Here is a 21872-nt window from a genome sequence, read left to right as displayed (position 1 = left end):
TGTCTTGATCATTGATAATAGATTTTTCTCAGTTCACATTTGAGTTTTCTCAGTCCCTTGTATCTATAACCTCTAGGGTTGACATCTCAGAAAAATGTTCTTCTAAAGATGAAATTATACATACTTATAAAGAATAATGAACTTAAACAGAAGACTTGGCTTCTGATCTAAATATTGTTATATTAGTCACATCTAGAATACTTTTCTGGGTTTACCATTTGTATTTTTTTATAAAGCCCATCTTAGGAGTCTTGAGGTAAGATATCAGTAAAATAAAAAATTGTAGAGCACATTGTGACATTTCCTTTTTTAAATTATTAAAGAATGGTGCAAATATAACATAATTGAGCTTTAATTAGCTAATATAGAAATGACATGAAATTCTTAGGAGGATTGTCTTCGATTAATTTTTACTGTTTTTTCTAGTTGTATATGTATCAGCTGTTCCGAAGTTTAGCCTATATCCATTCCTTTGGAATATGTCATCGGGATATTAAACCACAGAACCTCTTGTTGGATCCTGATACAGCTGTCTTAAAACTCTGTGACTTTGGAAGGTAAGCCAGCTCTCTTTTTTTTCCCACTCCTCCCACCCCATATACTTTTAAAAAACTATATGCCTTTTACAGTATCAGTCTAAAAATACCATAGTCCTTATTCAAGGAGTATGCACTAGTTACAGATTCTTGTGAGAGTAGTTTGGCAAATTTTGTCAGAATTGTAAATGTGTATAGTCTTTTATCTAGCAATTTAATCGGTAGGAATTATTCCCTTAGAAATACTTTAAAATTGGGGTCCTGGGTGGCTCCGTGGTTGAGCACCTGCCTTCGGCTCAGGGCGTGGTCCTAGAGCCCTGGGACGGAGTCCCACATTGGGCTCCCTGCATGGAGCCTGACGTGGGACTTGATCCCAGAGCCTCCAGGATCACGCCCCGGGCTGAAGGCGGCACTAAACCGTTGAGCCACCTGGGCTACCTGAAATACTTTAAAATAGTGTGTATACAGGGATTTTTATCATAACATTGTTTGTAAATGTCAGTAGGAAAATGACCAGATAAATATATTATATGCATATAATGTAATACATGCAACTGTAAAAAAGAATGAGCTAGCTCTCTATGAAATTAAAAGGAGTAATGTCAATAAAATAAAAGGAATGATGTCTAAGAAATATTTTAAAAACATAGTATAGCCACATGTATATAGATATATGATTATTTATTTCTGGAATGCTATGTAATAAACCCATAACATTGTTTCCTAGTAGAAAAGGAAACTGGAAGTATAGTGTGCTTGGGAAACTTGCTTTTTCATTGATGGTACTTTTGTATTGTTTGAATTTTTTATTATGTGTTTTTCTTAATAAGAACTAATTTTTTTAAGATTTTATTTATTCATTGGTTAGGGTGAAGTGGGTGGGGATTGAAGGGCAGAAGGACAGAATCCCAACCAGATTCTGCTCTGATCAGGGAACCCAGTGCAGGACTCCGTCTCATGACTGAGCCGAAACCAAGAATTGGCTGCCTAACTGACTGAGCCACCCAGGTGCCCCAGAACTAGTTTTTAAAAACATTAGCATTTGTTACCGCATTCTTTTTCACTTCGCTGTTAACCTTAGTAGCAGTATGTTCTTCCTTTTCCTCTGTAATTCTCTTATTCTACTTTCCTGCAAATTGCAGTGTTCTTTGTTTCCTTAAAATGATTCCTTGGTAACATTATATTGTTAATAAGACTCCATCCTTTTTATCTTCATAGTATTCAGCATCTTTTGCCTCTTTGATCTATCCTTTCAACATGAAACCAAGCTTATATCCTCATGTAACTCAGTTCACCTTTTTCCATCTAGATTAGTCTCCCTCCCCTCAGTCCCTTAATAATTGCCACATAACTTGGATTCTCCAATTTTTTTCATCCTCACAAATTCTTTTCAATTCAGCTCTTTTTAGATACTGACCCACATCTAATATCTCTATTTCCACCTCTTTTTAATACTTTTGTATCAACCCACAGTTTAAATTTTAGGTTTAACATAAGATAGATTTTCCATAGAGTGTCTTTTGAGAGTGTCTTAAAAAAACAAGCACATCTGCTTTATCATGAGTCGATTCTTAGTCTCATAATGGTGTACTCCTTTAGACCATCCCCTTTTTACAGTTAACTGATTTCAGACACCTATCGTAGGATTTAGCTTATTTTGCAGGCTCTAAGTCTTTCTTCAACTGTAAGAAAAGCTGAAGTATATCAAATCAAAACTCTTATCTGATGCTTGAAACAAAGTGGACAAACTGCCAAAATCAGATGAGTTTTATTGTTATGGGTTATCTTCCCCACTGACAGCGACTGACTGTTATGAGTTGTAAAAAGACTGAGACATCAAGTTCAGTGGTGTTTCTGTTCTTACCGTAGTGTCAAAACACTGCTACTAAGGACCATTTCATTGAGACATAGGAATTGCTTTGTTCTAATATATTTGAAAGAGATTTCACTTGTATTATAATAGGTCATTTTTAATTGCTCTGATAAATAACAAAGCTGCCCTTTTTTGTTTTTAAACAGTTGGTTTAGGCAAGTAGAGTTTTAAATATACTTTAGGATCTTAGGGCCAGGCTGGTGGTAACTTGAACAAAAACAGTATTACTCTCTTAGTAATTTTTTATTGGATGAAATAAGGCCTGTAGAAGTAGGTGAAGGGCTGATTGGGCTTTCTCGGAACTATCTGTGGTCACTCTATTGGAAGCTCTCATCCTTCAAAAGGTGGAAAGTAACATCCAACCTCACCTAAAGGAAAAGAAGGTAGCTTCATCAAGTATTGAACTCTACAGGATGCAGTTTCCAATATTACCTTCTCTGTCTTATAGTGAATTTTCTGACTATGTAATTGGAATCAGTCTTGTTAATTTTAAAAAAAAAAACCCTTTATAATGTAGAAAAATTTTATCAGTTAAGCTGGAAAGGTATCTTAATTTTCATGCAGGCTAAAAGCAAGGATTGATGTTTATTAATTCATGAAATTGTTGCTGTGTGTCAGTACTTGGGGAGAATGTTAAAGAATAAACTGCCTCCCACCTTCAAAACTTGTAATGAAGGAAGAACAGGTTCAGGTAAGGGTTATCACTGACCAGAAATAATGGAAGAAAAGAAAGTCCAAACTTTGAAATCTTTGTGACTACTTTCTTTTGTCTCTAGTCAGATTTCCTATACCTTTACTTCAAAATTTTCCCTTCCCTTATATTCTTACTATTTTGATTTTGTTGTTTGTATTGATTGCCTGTGTTTATCTTTGCTGTCATCGTATGCTAAAGTAGTTAGCTTCTACAGGAGTTTATTTCAGTGTATCTTTAAATTATCCTGAGAGACATCTCAAAAGAAACTAAATTTAACAATGTTTAATATACAGTGCCACAAGCATTAAAAAAAAATTTTGTATTAGAGAACATGTAACTGAGAACAGCAGAATTAGAATTCAGAAGCTCTGAATCGTCTCTGACCTATAGGAGAGAGCAGGTCTTTTTTTATAGGGTAATGAATATTTAGGCAAGTAATAAATTGACCAACAAAGTAGAAAAAGAAAGTAGATTGAGTAAACCCCAGGATATTTACTCTGATGCAGAAGTCAAATTATAAGAGAGTGATCAATTTCTGTTAAAAAAAAAAACATATTGATTGGGTAAGAATTATTTATTCTTATAATCCAGTACTATGCTTTTTGGTGGGTGGAGATACTTTTTTCTTTTTCTACTCTTCTTTATATTTTAGGGGTAGTTTTCAAGGAACAGAAGATAACAAGAAATTCAGCATTTATCCTTTTATGACTTTGTCTCTTTTTCTTTAGGTGACAGTTGACAAATGCATTCTTTAAAAGCTACTGTTATTTTTTTTAATTACTATTATAATTGTAAGTTTCTTTTGTCAGATAGTTAGGGTTCATATTTTTCCTTTTTGCATGTTGTGGAATTAAAGTATGTGAATCTTAAATGTTCAGTGTTGTGAATGATAACAGTTTAGATTCTTTTAAGGTTTACGCTTAAAGAATTTATGCTTTTTTTTCTTTTTTTTTCTTTTTTCTTTTTTTTTTTTAGTGCAAAGCAGCTGGTCCGAGGAGAACCCAATGTTTCATATATCTGTTCTCGGTACTATAGGGCACCAGAGTTGATCTTTGGAGCCACTGATTATACCTCTAGTATAGGTAAGTACTGATATAAATATAATGGCTTGTAATTATTAATTGCATCTTTTTTTTTAGTAATTTAGTATTACTAATCAATATTTTGACTTAAATATAAAAGTAGAAATGACCTAAAGTCTGTTTCTACTTAAAGACTGATACGCAGAAATGTGTAGAGTATTTTAAATGTCAACTTTCAGAATTTAAGGTTTATTTATACTATTTCATATTAAGGTTTCTAGGATTTTTTCAATAGAATAATAAAGCTGTTCCTTTACGATTGCATGGTTCTGTTATATTACATTTGTCTTTAATTTAAAATTTCAAATAAGTCCTAGGTATATCTTTTCTTTTTGAAAATTTTAATTCTCCTGGGGCAGCCTGGATGGCTCAGCAGTTTAGCACCCCCTTCGGCCCAGGGCCTGATCCTGGGGACCCGGGATCAAGTCCCACGTCAGGCTCCCTGCATGGAGCCTGCGTGGAGCCCTCTGCCTGTGTCTCTGCCTCTCTCACTCTCTCTCTCTCTCTCTCTCTCTCTCTCTGTCTCTCATGAATAAATAAATAAAATCTTAAAAAAATTAAAATTTTAATTCTCCTGAAATGCTAACTTCTGAGCTTGATCATTAGTTTGAGAATTTGCATCCATAATGTTGATGATGCAAGTGATAGGATGCCATAGTGTTGACATTCCCACTATGCTGTCCCAGTTGGTTATTTACTTTTAAGTCAGTCACAAAAATAATTCTGACTTTTCATTAGTTTGACTAAACCCACTGATTCTGTAGAAGTCTTCACAGAAGATCTTTAGTGATAGCACAAATTGAATAGGGAGATTTGCTTCATTCTTCAGTGACTTCCTTCTACCCCATTTTAGCCCGCTAATAGAATGACATAGTACTATCAGCTGGACATGAATAGTAAAGCTAAGAAAGGAGGAGCAACCTTAGGCTAAGGGTACAGATGAAGGTCAAAATTATTTCTTTGTTATATACTGTTTTTTTAAGACTTTATTTATTTGAGAGAGAGAAAGAACATGAATTTGTAGGGAGGCAGAGGGAGAGCAGACTCTATGCTGAGGAGGTAGCCTGATGCAGGGCTGATCCCAGTACCCTGGGATCATGACCTTAGCCAAAGGCAGACCCTTAACTGACTGAGCCACCCAGGTGCCCCTGTTATATACTGTTTCTGAGACGAATTCCTTAGTCCAACAAACGAACAAGAGCATGCAAATACCAAACCCACCAACCAAACAGAACAGCCATAGTTACAGAACACTTAGAACAACCAGAATGTGGATGGTTTTTGTCTTTTAATACAAGTGGAAATTATCTGATATGAACACAGACCTCTAAACAAAAACACATTACCACTCTTATTTTACCAAAAGACAAAAAAAAAAAAAAAAATTGCGAAAGAGCAATTTGATTTGTGTCAAAGGACCTACAGTTTTACCCATCATTTCTTTTGCGCCATCAGTGTGAATATCAACACAGTGAAAAAGGTAGGTTACATCTTAGTATTCTTATGAAAATATGGGGATCCCTGGATGGGTCAGCAGTTTGGCGTCTGCCTTCAGCCCAGGCCTGGAGTCTTGGGATCGAGTCCCACATCAGGCTCCCTGCATGGAGCCTGCTTCTCCCTCTGCCTGTGTCTCTGCCTCTCTTTCTCTCTCTGTCTCTCATGAATAAATAAATTCTTTAAAAAAAAAAAAAAGAAAAAGAAAGAAAGAAAGAAAGAAAAAGAAAGAAAAGAAAAGAAAGAAAAAGAAAGAAAGAAAGAAAAGAAAGAAAGAAAGAAAAGAAAAGGAAGGAAGAAAGGAAGAAAAGAAAATAGTTTTATCATTTAGGACCTCTGAAAAGATTCAGGAGGCCCTGGGCTCTGCAGACCCTGCTGTGAGACCTGCTACACTGGAGGCTAGAGAGAATAATTGTATGAGTGTGTGTGTGTGTGTGTGTGTGTGTGTAAAATCATGAAAATTTTATTGTGGCTGTTTTATGGCCTATGATAAGGGACCAATGAGAAATAGCAAAAAGGGTATTTTGGTTAGAGTAGAATTAGATTTGAGTTCCAGGTTTGTTATTACTTAGCTAAGCTATGAAGTGGAGGTTGCTAACAGTTCTACTTTTCTGAGTGGCTGTGAAGATTAAATAAAATGTCACTGAAAGGGCAGCCTGGGTGGCTCAGCAGTTTAGCGCCACCTTCAGTCCAGGGTGTGATCCTAGAGACCCAGGATCGAGTCCCATGTCCGCCTTCCTGCATGAAGCCTGTTTCTTCCTCTGCCTGTGTCTCTGCCTCTCTCTCGCTCTATCTCTCATGAATAAATAAAATCTTTAAAAGAAAAACAATGTCACTGAAAATTTAAGAAACAAAACAGGATCATAGGGGAAGAAAGGAAAAAATAAAATCAGAGGGAGACAAACCATAAAAGACTCTTAATCATAGGAAACAAACTGAAGGTCCCTGGAAGGGAGTGGGTGGAGGGATGGGATAATGGGTGATGGATGATAAGGAGGACCTGTGATGAACACTGGGTATTATATAAAACTAATGAATCACTGACCTCTCCCTCTCCCTCTGAAACCAATAATACATTATATGTTAATCAATTGAATTAAAATAAAAATAAAAAAAAGAAATGACGAAACAGATCGTATTTGTTTTGTGGCATTTGTTAACTTTGACTATGCAGAAACAAGTTTTAGCCCTTTATCTTTGGAAATATCTTTGGGTTTTTCGGCTACTTTATATTTTATTCAAATACATGCTGTGATATCTGCATACCAGATATTGGGATGAGTTGTGCCAGGGTCACCTAAAATAAATGCAATTTGCTTCTTTTAAAACTATGACCATATCATCTGGCACATTAAAGCATGTTTATATAAACTTGTAACCCGCTAAAGAGTGCATTACTTCTATAAATATCCACATGCCTTAGCAATTCTTTACAATCATCTTGCAAAAGAAGAGCATTTTAGTCCATTTTCTCTATTAAGAACCACTTCTCTGGATATTATGAGTGCCTGCTTTTCAGTAGCTTCCTTCTTACGACTAAAGCCGAAACCTGACTTTCTAGGCTTAGGACTCACCATATGCCACTGATTCAACTGCAGTCTTTTGAACTCTACTAATTCTGGATTTGATCTCCTTTTTAGACTTGGATATTTCCTCTCATGACTGGATGATTTGTAGGCAGAAACAGAAGTAGTTAGAAGTGTATTAATGCAGATACATTTTAGAAATATTTTTAACAATGATATTTGAAATGAAAGAGTAGCTGATTCTGGGTGAATTATTGTCCTGTTTGGATATAACCAGAGCTCAGGCTGATGGCTCTGATTATATTGTCTTGTTGAGAAATGGCAGAGAACAATAGCTTCCTCAGGACAAGGAATTGAGTTTATAGACCCTCAAAGAAGCAGCTAGTTATTCTCTGACAGGGAGGCACTTACTCAAGACAGTGGTGTCTTAATTGGAAATTGAAATTTGGTTCCAGGCCTGGCTCTGCTATTCAGTAGCTTTACCTTGACAAGTCCCTGATCTTTATTGTGCCTCAATTTCCTTATCTGTAAATTAAATATGTTAAAGTAGATGGTCTTCCAAGATCACCTTTACCAAGAATTAGAGTTACCAAGAATAAAGCCAAACACTATTTTGGCTGAAATCCTCAAATAACCAGATAGGTCATTGGGCCAAATTGCTTATTCTATTGTACCTTCTGTTTTATTTTATTTGGAGAATATCTTTCATTTGTCCTGCATAGTATGAACAGAAGAGATCTGATATCTCCCAAAAAGTGAATGATAAATATCTTGGTTTTGGTAGTTTGCCTGAGTTAACATTGAGGACCACTGGTATAGTTGCCACCTGAGTTTCAGGATTATTAATTTTTGGCAACCACTAAGCAGTAGTGTTCCTTAATGGTTTACTCCTTGTCCTCCCATATTTGACCTAAATGAAGCCTAAGAAAGTATTTCCCATTGTTTTTTAATGAAAGTTCAATTATTCCCCTGCATTTTTTCCAGCCTTGTCTTCTGAGATGAATTACACTCTACTAGAAAGGAAAGAAATGAGTGCATATAACCTTCCATCTAATTGGCTAAGTAAAAGCATATTTTTAAACCTAGATCAAAATAAAGCATTTAAGTTAATGAAGATATGTATCTTTTCCATGTTATATTAAGAGTTAATATTAGTTGGCTTTGAGTGAAGTAAAGTTTTCTTAGCAGGTTTTGATATTTGCTTCATTTAGCAATTACCTAGTATATCAAGGAGGGCTCTTTTTGGTCAGCATTTGCAAAATAGGTGTCTTGGTTATCATTTCTTGGAACTGGACAAAATCAACTTCAATTTCTTAAATAAATTTTGTGTCATTATTTTCCTAGGTCAGTATAAAGTTAGTCACTGGAGCAGGGATTTCTAATCCTTCTTGATAGTGCATCTAACCATATCAGACCTCTTAAATTATCTGTTGACCCTATGCCATTCACCATTCTTCTCCTTCCTTAATGGTAGATGAGAAAGCCCAGCAATGATTTATGTTCATCTTCTAAAGCACTTGATTTTTGGTTCATACAAAACCTAGAAATCTCAGGCATCCAGAAACTGAAAATTAGCTTTTCCTTGCAGGAAGTCTTAATGGTGGGCTATACATAATTTAACTTATTTGGTTATACTTTTAAAAGAGAACGGTTATACTATAAATAATTATCCCAGGACAACAAATCTAAACCAGGACTATTTGGGGTATGCCAGGATGTATAGTTTAAATTATTTTTTAATTTATTAATTAAATTTATTTATAAATTACTAAAACTTATTAATTAAATTATTTTAAGACTTTACTTTCAGGATTGAAGTTTCCACTTTGACTTAAAAGTGAATTACTGGGCAGCCTGGGTGGCTCAGCGATTTAGCACCGCCTTCAGCCCAGGGCCTGATCCTGGAGACCCAGGATCAAGTCCTACGTCAGGCTCCCTGCATGGAACCTGTTTCTTCCTCTGCTGTGTCTCTGCCTCTCTTTCTCTCTCTGTGTCTCTCATGAATAAATAAATAAAATTTTTAAAAAATATTTTTAAAAATAAAAGTGAATTACTTTGTTTTGTTTTCCTTAAAATGTTTTACAACAAAATAATATACTGGCAGGCTGATATCTCACATTTCCATCCAAATTTGAACTTATTGTTCCTCATTAACTTCATTTTTCCCCCTTCATTTGCATTTCCATGTTTTTTTCCTCTCCTTACTCTTTCTGCTTGCTTTCTGACTCTACTTGCTTTTATGTACCTTGATACTAGTTCTCACATCTTTTATTTTCCTTTGTGCTTTTCCTATGCTATCATGCGGTTCTCCTTTTCCCTAACCTCCTATCACCTTGTACTTTTTTTTTCAAACATGAAAAATTCATTTATTAAAAAGCTAAGTATAGAAAACTTCTAGTTGGCTAAAATAAAGCAGTGCACACTGAAATAAATTTTATTTTTTATACCACATACTACATGTAAAGAGTCAGCTTCTTACCCAAATTACTACCTGGATATGTCATTACAGCATCAAAATTTACATATTGAAAATTAATGATTATTGCTCTAGTCTTAACCTTGATCTCTTCAAGTACCTTCCCCTTTTTGTCTTTTTTTAAAGTTTTTATTTAAATTCCAGTTATTGAACATACAGTGTAATATTGATTTCAGGTGTACAATACAGTGATTCAGCACTTCCATACACCATCCAGTGCTCATCACAAATGTACTCCTCACACCCCATCACCTATTTCACCCATCCTCCCACACCTATCTCTGATAAACATAAGTTGTTCTCCATAGTTGAATGTTTCTTTGTTTGCCTCTCTCTTTCTTTTTTCTCCCCTTTGTTTTGTTTCTTAAATTCCAAATAGGAGTGAAATCATACAGTATTTCGCTTTCTCTGACTTATTTCACTTAGCATGATACTCTTGCTCCATCCATGTCTTTGCAAATGGCAAGGTTTCCTTCCTTTTTATGGCTGAATAATATTCTATATTATACGTGTGTGTGTGTGTGTGTGTGTGTGTGTTTGTGACAGAGAGAGAGAGAGATTGAGATTATTTTTCCTAGGTCAGTAAAAAGTTAGTCAAAACTTTTGATTAAAAAATTAGTCAAGGGTTCCCTGGGTGGCGCAGCGGTTTAGCGCCTGACTTTAGCCCAGGGCGCGATCCTGGAGACCCGGGATCAAATCCCACGTCGGGCTCCCGGTACATGGAGCCTGCTTCTCCCTCTGCCTATGTCTCTGCCTCTCTCTCTCTCTCTCTGTGTGTGACTATCATAAATAAATAAAAATTTAAAAAAAAATTAGTCAAGTTACCCAAGATAGTCCTGGGATAATTACTAATAGCATTTTCTTTCTCTTTAAGAAGTATTACCAAATAAGAAGTTAAATTGAGATGTCTGGGTGGCTCAGTGGTTGAGTATCTGCCTTAGACTAAGAACATAATCCCAGGGTCCTAGGATCAAGTCCTGTATTGGGCTCCCTGCAGGGAGTCTGCCTGCCTATGTCTCTGACTCTCTTTCTGTGTGTCTATGAATAAATAAATAAAATCTTTTAAAAACAAGTTAAATTATATGGTCACTCTATTTATAGCCCCTACACACACATGCACTGCATCTTCTTTTATCCATTCATCAGTCAGTGGTTCCATAATTTGGCTATTTTAGATAATGCCACTATAAACATTGGGGTGCATGTATCCCTTTGAATTAGTGTTTTTGTATTCTTTAAGTAAATACCTAGAGTGCAACTACTGGATCCTAGGGTAGTTCTTTCTATTTTTTAACTTTTTAAGGAAACTCCATACTATTTTCCAGAGTGGTTGTACCAGTTTGCATTGCTACCAATAGTGCAAGAGAGTTCTCCTTTCTCCACATCCTTGTCAACATCTATTGTTTTTTATGTTGTTGATTGTAGCCATTCTGACAGATGTAAGGTGATATCTCATTGTAGTTTTGATTTGTATATCCCTGATAATGAGTGATGTTTATCATCTTTTCATGTGTCTTTTGGCCATCTGTATGTCCTCTTTGGTAAAAATGTCTATTCATATCTTCCATCCATTTTTAAATTGAGTTATTTATTTTTTGTGTGTTGAGTTTTATAAGTTCTATATATATTTTGGATACTAACCCTTTATTGGCTGTGTCATTTGCAAATATCTTCTCCCATTCTGTAGGCTGCCTTTTAATTTCGCTATTTCTACTTACTATATAGGAGCTTTTTATTTTAATGAATTCCCAGTAGTTTCTTTTTGCTTTTGTTTCCCTTGCCTCCAGGGACATATTTAGAAAGAAGTTGCTATGGCCAGTGTCAAAGAGGTTACTGCCTGTGTTCTCCTCTAGGATTTTTATGGTTTCAGGTCTCATATTAACGCCTTTAATAAACTTTAAATTTATTTTTCTGTTTGATGTATGAAAGTGATCTAGTTTCATTCTTCTGCATGTTGCTCTCCAGTTTTCCCAACACCATTTGTTGAAGAGACTGTTTTTTTCCCCATTGGATATTCTTTCCTGTTTTGTTGAGGATTAATTGACCATGTTCTTGTGTTTCATTTCTGGATTTTCTGTTCTGTTGATCTATGTCTATTTTTGTGCCAGTACCAGACTGTTTTGATCACTACAGCTTTGTAATATAACTTAAAGCCCAGAATTGCGATGCCTCCAGCTTTGCTTTGGCAATTTGGGTTTTTTTGTGGTCCCTACAAATTTTAGGATTATTTGTTCTAGCTCTGAAAAATGCTGGTGGTATTTTGATAGCGATTGCATTAAATGTGGAAATTGCTTTGGGTATAGACATTTCAGTAATATTTGTTTTTCTGATCCATGAGCATGGAATGTTTTTCCATTCCTTTGTGTCAATTTCTTCCCTCAGTGTTTTATAGTTTTCAGAGTACAAATCAATTACCTCTTTGGTTAGGTTTATTCTTCTAGTTTTTGGTGCAGTTGTAAATGGATCAGCTTGTTTTCTTTCTGCTGCTTCATTATTGGTGTATAGGAATGCAACAGATTGTGGCACATTGATTTTGTATCTTGTGAGTCTACTGAATTCTTTTATAGGTTCTAGCATTTTTTTGGTGGAATTTTTTGGGTTTTTTATATGTTAGTATCATGTCATCTGCAAATAATGAAAGTTTTAGTTCTTCTTACCTTTTATTTCTTTTTGTTGTCTGATTGCTGAGTCTAGGACTTCCAGGGCTATGTTAAAATACGAGTAGTGAGAATGGATATCCCTGTCTTGTTCTTTACCATAGAAGAAAAGCTCTGCTTTTTTCCCCATTAAGGATGATATTAGCTGTGGGTTTTTCATATATGGCCTTTTATTATGCTCCCTCTAAACCTACTTGCTGAGGGTTTTTATCAGGAATGGATGTTGTACTTTGTCAAATGCTTTTCCTGCATTTATTGAAATGATCATATGGTTCTTATCCTTTCTTTTATTAATGTAGTGTATCAAGTTGATTGATTTGTGAATATTAAACCACTATTGGAACCCAGGAATAAATCCCACTTGATTGTCACCAATTATTTTTTGAATATATTGTTGGATTCAATTTGCTAGTATTTTATTGAGAATTTTTATATCCATGTGCATCAGGGATATTGGCCTGTAGTTCTCTTTTTTATGGAGTCTTTATTTGGTTTTGGTATCAGGGTAATGCTGGCCTCATAGATTTAATTTAGCAGTTTTCCTTCCTTTTCTCTCTCTCTCTCTCTCTTTTTTTTTTTTTTTTTTGGATTTGTGAAATAAAATTTATTCCTCTATCTTTGCATTTAAAAAGATAATGTATTTAAGTGCGTTTTTCCTTCAGTCATATTACAACACAAAACCCAACCATTTAAGGCTTAAAATTTTTATTAGAATTTGCATTCAGACTCTGTGTATAAACAAAAAACAAAAAAACTGCATATAGAGATTGAACCCTTGTTTGTAGCTATTCTGTAAGCACTGCCAATGTACAAAGGTTATTTCACTTCCACTTATTTTAAAGCAGAGTAAGTAGATAATCATGCCTTATGTTTTGGTGCGCCCTGTCTTGGTTGTTGAAGATTTGGACACCTGACCTTTTGATAATTAAATGGACCTAAACCCTTTGTTGGAATTTTCTTATTAGCCTTATTTCCTCTTTGCTAAGTTTAACTCTTTAGGGATAGTTTGATCACTTTCTTCCTTTGGTTTGGGATTATATTGTTTTTTTGCTTGTGATATTTACTCTGTGATCAAAGTAAAATTAGAAAACTACAAGTAGTTTTCATAGCAACTTAAGCTATAAGCATTAGTAACTCTTGTTTTTTTTTTTTCTTTACAGACGTGTGGTCTGCAGGCTGTGTGTTGGCTGAGCTGTTGCTAGGACAACCTATATTTCCAGGGGACAGTGGTGTGGATCAGTTGGTGGAAATAATCAAGGTAAGAAGTTTGAATCAATTTTTGAACTCCAGTGAATTTTGTTGGTATTCTAAGAATCCGTATCACCCACACCAATGAAAAACTAAAAATGAAATAAGTGATCTAAGATCACAAAAAAATGTCAGCTACAGAGGAAGTATAAGAACACCACCTTTTGGTTTCTAATTGAGTTATTCTTCTGTTATATGATCCTACAAAAGGTATTTTAGATACCTGGTGCAAAAAATTGATATATTTGTTATTTAAAGTTCTTAATAGCCATAAGATCACTAAAATGTATAAACCAAATAAAAGCACAAGCTGTGTGAATTTTTGCTTACCGTGTCCTCTCCTGATATTCTGCTGAGCATATGATGCTTACATTTATTCAATATATAAATATTTAAAAGTTGTTAATATATGAGACCTTAAAGTTCCTACCTCCTTAAAAAAAATTCTAGTGTCTGTATATTTAGACCGCTAGATTGCTTCATTCTAAGGTTACAGTTTGTCCAAAGCAACAACACTGGCTGTCTTTGGGGTTTTAGTCTTGATTTTCTAAATATTTCCTAGAAATGCAAAATTGAAAATCTTTTTAGAGGTCATGTAGTCCAGTCCTCCAATCAGTGAAAGAACCATACATTCCTGACAGATGGATTCCCAGTATCCTTAAATACTTCCAAAAACAAATCACTGCTTTGGGATTCAGTCGCCTCTATATCTAGACAGCTTGAATTTAGTTTTTCTTTGCTGAGCCATAATTCCTCAGTAGCTTTTACCAGTTGTACACAAGACTATGATTAAGTTACTTAAAACTCCTTGTACTTCATTCTATAAAAATGTTACTTTTGATAAGATGATTTTGCTAAATATCATTGTATACGCATATGGTTGAAAAGACCAGTGTGTGATCAAGAATCTTCCTTACTATCCACATGATTCCTTATGATTTGCAAATGATACTTCTGTGGTATTTATAGTCTTTTTAGGATAACCGTCTTTTTTTAGTTTCAAATTAAACTTTAACCTTTGTTCATCAGATCTACTTCCTGATTCCCACAGTACACTCAGATCTAAGTTCATATAGGTTGGTCTTTTGGTTTTCTAAAAGCCCATTCCTCATTATTCAAATTAATATTCTAATACAGAGGTTGGCATACTTTTTATCTGGAGGGCCAGTTAAATATTTTAGGCTTTGTAGGCTAAAACACGAATCAAGATGTCATAGAGAGATGCAACAAGAGAAGAGAAATTTCTGCAAATTTTTCATTGAGGAAATTCAAAATATAATAATGAGTACAATTTTTTTGTGATAGAAGTCTGGTAAATAGAAGATTGGAATTCTTTGGAGGGGGGCTGTAACATTTCTTTCTGTTGGGGTTCAAAGTTAGTATTCTTTATCATCAAATAGATTGCAAATTAATATCTATAAAATCAATTCTTAGTTCTTAGGCCCAACAAAAAAACAGGAGATTGGGCCATATTTTGACCCATACTGTTGTGCAATCATTCAGCATTTCTTTTATTCCCAGGCTTTGACTTGATGTACTTGAGCTCACCATACTATAATTCTCTGGGCATATTGCTATTTTGTCACTTATGCTTAGCTTATTAGAATTATGTTTCTTTTATATGGATTATAGTTTAGAATTTGGTGATGATTTATTGTCATTAATTTTAGTGCATACATGATACAAATGAAATTACTCATGAAGCTAAGTGGCTATCTATATTAAGTCCCTGTCTCATGCTTGCCATCATATCTTGTTAACCTTTATATCTAGAGCTTTCTTCACCACCATCATTACAGTGCTTTTAAATTCAGTTTTTTCCTAATACTGGTTTGTGTTTATTTAATGGATTTTAGTATAGACGCTACCAGTTTGTTACTGATGGTTTAAGACTTCATTTTCATTTAGGGCTTATTGTAAGTTGTCCATGGTCACTTTGTAGTAGTAGGTCAACTCTAAAACAAAACACTCTTCATTTGTGTGTTATCTTGTCATCTTGCATTTATATGTAGGGAACATAGTCACGTCCCTGCTATATTTCAAGATTTCTGTTTTGAAGGTGATGTGAAATAAGGGAATTAGGATCCCAGGGTACTTTGGAATATCCAGCTTCTCGATTCATTTTACAGTTTTAAGCATAACTGCTCAGAATAAATGAAACTCCAGTACTAGTTTACCACCCATTTGGTGACCTAAAGTTAATATATTACATTGAGATAAAGAAACATTGTGTTGTGGTGTATGTAAGTAGTATTCTAAATCCTATTGCAGGGAGGTTAATAAGCATTGTACAGGTTTTGTGTATGTGTTTATTTATTTATTTTTTTTATTATTTATTTATGATAGTCATATAGAGAGAGAGAGGCAGAGACAAGGCAGAGATAAAGGCAGAGGGAGAAGCAGGCTCCATGCACCGGGAGCCCGACATGGGATTCGATCCCGGGTCTCCAGGATCGCGCCCTGGGCCAAAGGCAGGTGCCAAACCGCTGCGCCACCCAGGGATCCCTGTGTATGTGTTTAATAAAGCTCTAAAATCTTGTTGATCCTGTATATCTGTTCCCTAAATATTTAATATTTGTGGTGTTTCGTTGAAATAAAAATTCATAATTAATTCTGATGTAACTATTCTAGTTTCCTTGATCTAAGTTGTAAATCAGAAAAGAAGTTGTGTAGGTTAGCTTTCAAAGTTAAGTGTTATTAAGCACATTTTATATTTTAAACAGATACTGTTGCTAATCAGGGGTTCAAGAATAGATTTGAATCTTATGTGAAATGTGGTCTTATAAGTGCCCAATTCAATTCTGAGGTTTTTTGAGGTAATAATAATTAGGGAATCAATGAAAATCTGTTATTTTCTGTTATTTTTCTCCCTTTAAAATTTCATGGGGATTGCTTTGGAGTATCTGGAGGTAGCTGACCCTCCAGAAAAAATAGATACTCATCTCTCTGAATCTGAGTATGCAAAAAATGAAAATCATACAGCAGACTTCAAGTATTTTATATGTGGTAGACTTACCTAATTATTCTATAAGCTTTCTGAACAGGAACTTTATTTTATTGTGATGTTTTATTACCCACGGGCACCAAAATAGTTTTCAGTAGAGATTTAAGTTGATTTAACCTGCAAGATAATCGTGGTTCATTCATGAATTTGGAGTTACCTAGGAATTAATAAGGAAAGTTGTTATTATATCCGTTCATTAAATTTTATGAGAAATTACTGAGAAAACACAGGTACACAAATAGAAAAGAACAAAAGCAGTCACTGTTATGGCACATCATGAAAAATAACTTCTATAAGTATTTCGATATTTTTTCTGGGCATAATACATGTTTAAACAAAAATGCCATCTGTTTTGTAGACTTTTTTTTACTAAATCATTTCTCACAAGAAGTATATTTTGACTTAAGTAATTTTTGAGAATGACTATAGATGCTGTTTTATGGTTATATTCTGAATTACTTAATTGATATTGAAAAGAATAGCATTATGAAGTTCCGTAAAGTGATATATTATTGCCTTGAAATGAAATTACATGATATATTTGGCTTCTCAAAGATTTGATCATTAATTTATGTAAATGACAAATGTACCCCCAAACTCCCCAAATAGATTGAAGTTGAAGCAATCTGTGAAGCTCTGGATCTGGGAATGCTGTAGATTTCACTAATAGTTTCTTTCTCCAAATTCTAAAACATAAATTTCAATTTCTGGCTTAAAATATCACAAAACTAAAAGCTTGAAGGAAACCAAACTTTGTGGAACTTCGAGTTTTAAATTAATGTTCCTAGAGATATGCTTTTATTTATTCCATAAACATTTGCTTATGCTTAGTAATAATTTGAACATTTCTAATGGAAGAGTTTTAGAGCAGAATTAGAGTCCCATTTCTTCATCATAGAATTTCAGTATAGTTTCCATAGTTTTAGATTTGGATATATCTCTTTTAGAAAAACATGACATTAAACATAGAGATACTTAAATTATTTGTAGGAATAAAAGTATTATAAGGCAATTAAAGTTACTTAATTTATCTTGTAGAACTTTACTAAATTGTTAAATTTCTCTTAGCAATAATTACTCAAGTTAGATATCTCTTACAAAGGTAAGAGCCAATAAAGTCTTATCTCTAGTAAAAACTTTATTTAAGAATTTGAAAGTAGGGGGGATCCCTGGGTGGCACAGCAGTTTGGCGCCTGCCTTTGGCCCAGGGCGCAATCCTGGAGACCCGGGATCAAATCCCACGTTGGGCTCCCGGAGCATGGAGCCTGCTTTTCCCTCTGCCTGTGTCTCTGCCTCTCTCTCTCTCTCTCTCTCTCTGTGACTATCATAAATAAATAAAAATTAAAAAAAATAATAAAAAAATTAAAAAATAAAAAGAATTAGAAAGTAGGAAATAATAAGATCCAAATAATCTTTTGATTATTTGATTATGTTATTACAGCTAAGTAGATGGACTTCATTTCTTATGATGCCTATCACTAGAGAAAGATTTAGAAGGAAAAAGATTTAGTAGTGGAGAGTGGGATTATGGGGAAAGGGATAGGAGAGGATTTTCACTTTATTTTTCTGTGATGTTGACTTTTTGAAACATTGTTATCTTTTTGCACAAGTCGCAGAAACTATGGAAACAGACATTTTCATTTGTTTTCTGCTGGAATCTTTTGTTAGCAAACAACATTCAGTTAAGAGAGCCATTTTATTATAAATGTTTGTCTAAATAATGTTTTCCTGATCTTCCACTTTGACTGAAGGCTGTTTGTAGTATAGTTTAGACAACTCTAAATTGGCTCCTCAAATAAATAAATAAATAGATAGATAGATAGATAGATAGATAAATAAATAAATAAATAAATAAATAAATAATAATAAATAAATAAATAATAAATAAATAAATAACCACATTTATGCTTACCTTAATTCTAGGAAAGTGATTAGGATTATGATGATGATTACCATTACTACCACCACCACCACTGCCAAATCCTGGAGAGGCTGGATGATAGAAAAATTCTGTCTGATTCATCTTTAGTAAATTGGTGTCCTCTGCTTATAGAATTTTATAGCTGTGTGGGAAATACAATCTGTAATGTTAACTTGATATCTAGAACTGATGGAGCCATATTTATTGTGCTTCATTTAATGTAATGAAAGTTGTAATATTGGTGGATCTCTTTGCTTTCAAGTACAGCTTAACCTTAACTTTCACCATCTTTGTTTAGCACATGTTTTAGGTTTTCAGTTATCCTGTCCCCATATTATGGCTTGTTCAGCACCTGTAGGTATATATTCTCCCTTCCTGGCTTAACATTTTCACTGTCAAATGGTCTGTCAGACAGAGCTTTTTTTTTTTTTTTTTTTTTTTTTTTTTTAAGATACTAATTAAATTAGAGTTTAATAAGTATAAAAAATACTTCATTTTCCTAAGATTTTTGATGGATCCATGATGTGTCTTTGCTAACATACATTTGAGGTTTAGTCAAATGTTACCTGGTGACATTTCTTATATTATAGTCTTGTGTTGGTAACAGACTGCAGGAACAATATGTTAAACTTAATTCTGTCTCTTTTCTCCACTTTCCAGAACATGTAAGTACACCCCATTATACACTGTGGTATACACTTGTAATCTATTGTGTGTAATTATAAACAAAATATGTGATTAATCTGTTCTTATTTATTTTTTAAAGGTTTTATTTGAGAAAGAGAGCACAAGTGAGGGGCTGGGATAGGGGCAGAGGCAGAAGGAGAAGCAGACTCCCTACTGAGCAGGGAGCCCTGATGTGTGGGGCTCAATCCCAGACCCTGAGATCATGGGTAGATGCTTAACAGACTGAACCACACAGGCACCCCCATTCTTTTATTATTTAAATTTTTCCATGTTTATTACTGACTAGAGCAGCAACTTTTTTTTCCCCCTAGTTCCTTATCTTTGTTTTATTTTGTATCCATTCCCCTTTACTAATAGAGTTTGCTTGGATCTCACCCTGACTCTTAAAAGCATCTGATTATGAAATTAATAAAGAGCAAATTCATTAGTTTTTTGAACATCACTTGAACAATATAAGCGCTTTTTCCTAAGCCCCCACTTTCTCACTGTTACCCCACATGGAATTCTGAGTGAGCTCCCTGCTGTTCATAATAACTTTTAGATCATAGACCACTTTGAAAATTTGTTTGTAGAAAATAGACTCTCCTCCAGAAAAATGCATACACACAAGAATTGTCCATATAATTTCAGATGATTCTTGGGCTTTCTGAAGCTCATCCAGAAACCCTACGTTAAATATGTCTATACTAGTACAAGGTACTATGGTTACACTTTTTGCTAACTGTCTGCAGTATAGGTATTACATATACAATATGATGTCAGCATTTTTTAAAGTAAGTGAATGGGTAGAGGTGGCATTAAACAATTATTTTAATGTAATTACTAATCTGCATTTTTACATTAAATAATGTTTTCCATTGACCAAAAGAAACATCAATTTTTACTTATTACTATGAAATTTTACTCACTCTAGAGTAACTTACTTGTACTTGATTAAATCTCTGTACACTATAGATATGTATGCCCAGGCAGAGAAAGTGGGTTTCCTGGCAGTGTGACCCAGTTCATCTTTTGACATGAGAAGAATGACATCCATTTGAAATCTTTACTTTCCTCAAAACAAAGCAGTGTGAGATCATTTAATAAGTTGCCAGGATATGTTTTATTTAAGGAAAATTTTACACATAAATGAAGTTTCATGACATTGTCACCTTAAAACTAATTTACTGATGGTCATATTTTAGGATCTGAGTCAAAAACCATTCATAGGATTACTCTTCTTGGAATATAGTACCCTTTACTTATCAACCACACTTTTTTTTGCATAGTTGCATTATGCATTCTTTTGTGTATTTCCTTAATTTCAAGGATCTGGTTTAATATATTATTTTTCTTTGGCATAATCTATAAAGTAAATAAAGGGGCAGGTGAGAAGTGGAAAAGGGACAGAAATCTGTCAGGTTAACGCATTCATTATCCAGACCCTGATTTCAAGACTAATGTTTACTGAGAAATCTCTGCTTCCTTTTTTAATAAAAAGTTAGAAATTTTGAGGACAATGATTCTTAACAGTTCAGCAGTGAAAAAAAATATGAACAAACACTGGAATCTTGGAGAGGGTCATTTATAGTTTGTAAAAACGTACTGAATGCTGTATTATACTTATAAAACAAAATATTTTGTTTCATTGAGATTTATGATAGAAAACATGAAGAAAATCACTCCAGTAGTGATTCTCAAAGGAAGTAAGAGTTGGATGATGTGTGAATAGAAAGAAAGAATAGAATAGAATAGAATAGAATAGAATAGAATAGAATAGAATAGAATAGAAGTCTCAGAAGGGGGTGTGATATTTTTAAAGCTAGAAAAATGAAGTGTTTTTGTTTATTTTTCAGTGAAGAGATGCTGATCTCTCCCCACCTCCACACTCCCACCACACACACTGCTGCCACTCCTTTCTACTTTATATTCCTTTGTTGAGCATACTACTTTGGTTGAGATTCTAGGAAAAAAAGATCTTTTGACTCCTGTGAATATGTGTCAGCCAGGAATGTCTGTTTTACTTATATTCAGTAGTTTGCTTAATTAAAACAATAGTTACCTTTTGGTGGGGAGGAGGGGACTTGTTTCCAAGTATAAAATTTTATTCAAGGAGTAAAGAATGAGAGTCAAAGCAATCTTTAAAAAGAATAATGAAACTAGAATAATTGTACTTCCCATTTTAGAAACTTATTTGTAACTGTAGTAATCAAGACTAGTGCATATACAATGGAATGGAATTTGGCCATAAGAAAGAAGGAAATCCTACCATTTTTGACAACATGATTGGACTTAGAGGGCATTACCCTCACTGAGATAAGCGTGACAGAGAAAGACAAATACTGCGTGGTATCACTTATATGTGTAATCCAAAAAAAAAAAAAAAAGAAGGATAAAAGTCAAAATCATAGAAATAGAAAAGTAGTTGCCAAGGGCTGGGGAGTGGGGGAGATAAGGCAAGATTGGTAAAGGCTACAAACTTTCATCTCTGAGTAAGATCTGAGGATCTAATGTAAAACATGGCGACTATAGTTGATAACACCACATTATTATAATTTGCTAAGGGAGTAGAACTTAAACGTTCTCACTAGAAAAAAAAAAGATATGTGATGATGTATGTATTAATTAGATGTTGGGAATCCTTTCACAATGTATATGTACATTAATCACCATGATGTACAGTTGTCTTACAGTT

At 34.1% G+C, this 21872-nt stretch overlaps 1 protein-coding gene across 3 annotated transcripts in view; it reads left to right on the top strand.

Moving 5' to 3' along the window:
• GSK3B (glycogen synthase kinase 3 beta) overlaps positions 1-21872 on the top strand; it is a 203076-nt gene that overhangs the window by 126253 nt on the left and 54951 nt on the right. For all 3 annotated transcript variants that reach the window (XM_025990128.2, XM_025990127.2, XM_025990129.2), the window contains exons 5-7: positions 427-557; positions 4079-4185; positions 13499-13596. In XM_025990128.2, coding sequence (XP_025845913.1) covers positions 427-557; positions 4079-4185; positions 13499-13596 — 336 coding nt within the window. The remainder of the gene's footprint in view (positions 1-426; positions 558-4078; positions 4186-13498; positions 13597-21872) is intronic.

The sequence above is a fragment of the Vulpes vulpes genome, chromosome 1, assembly GCF_048418805.1.
Source record: "Vulpes vulpes isolate BD-2025 chromosome 1, VulVul3, whole genome shotgun sequence".
NCBI lineage: Eukaryota > Metazoa > Chordata > Mammalia > Carnivora > Canidae > Vulpes > Vulpes vulpes.
This window is presented reverse-complemented; position numbering and strand designations above follow the sequence as displayed.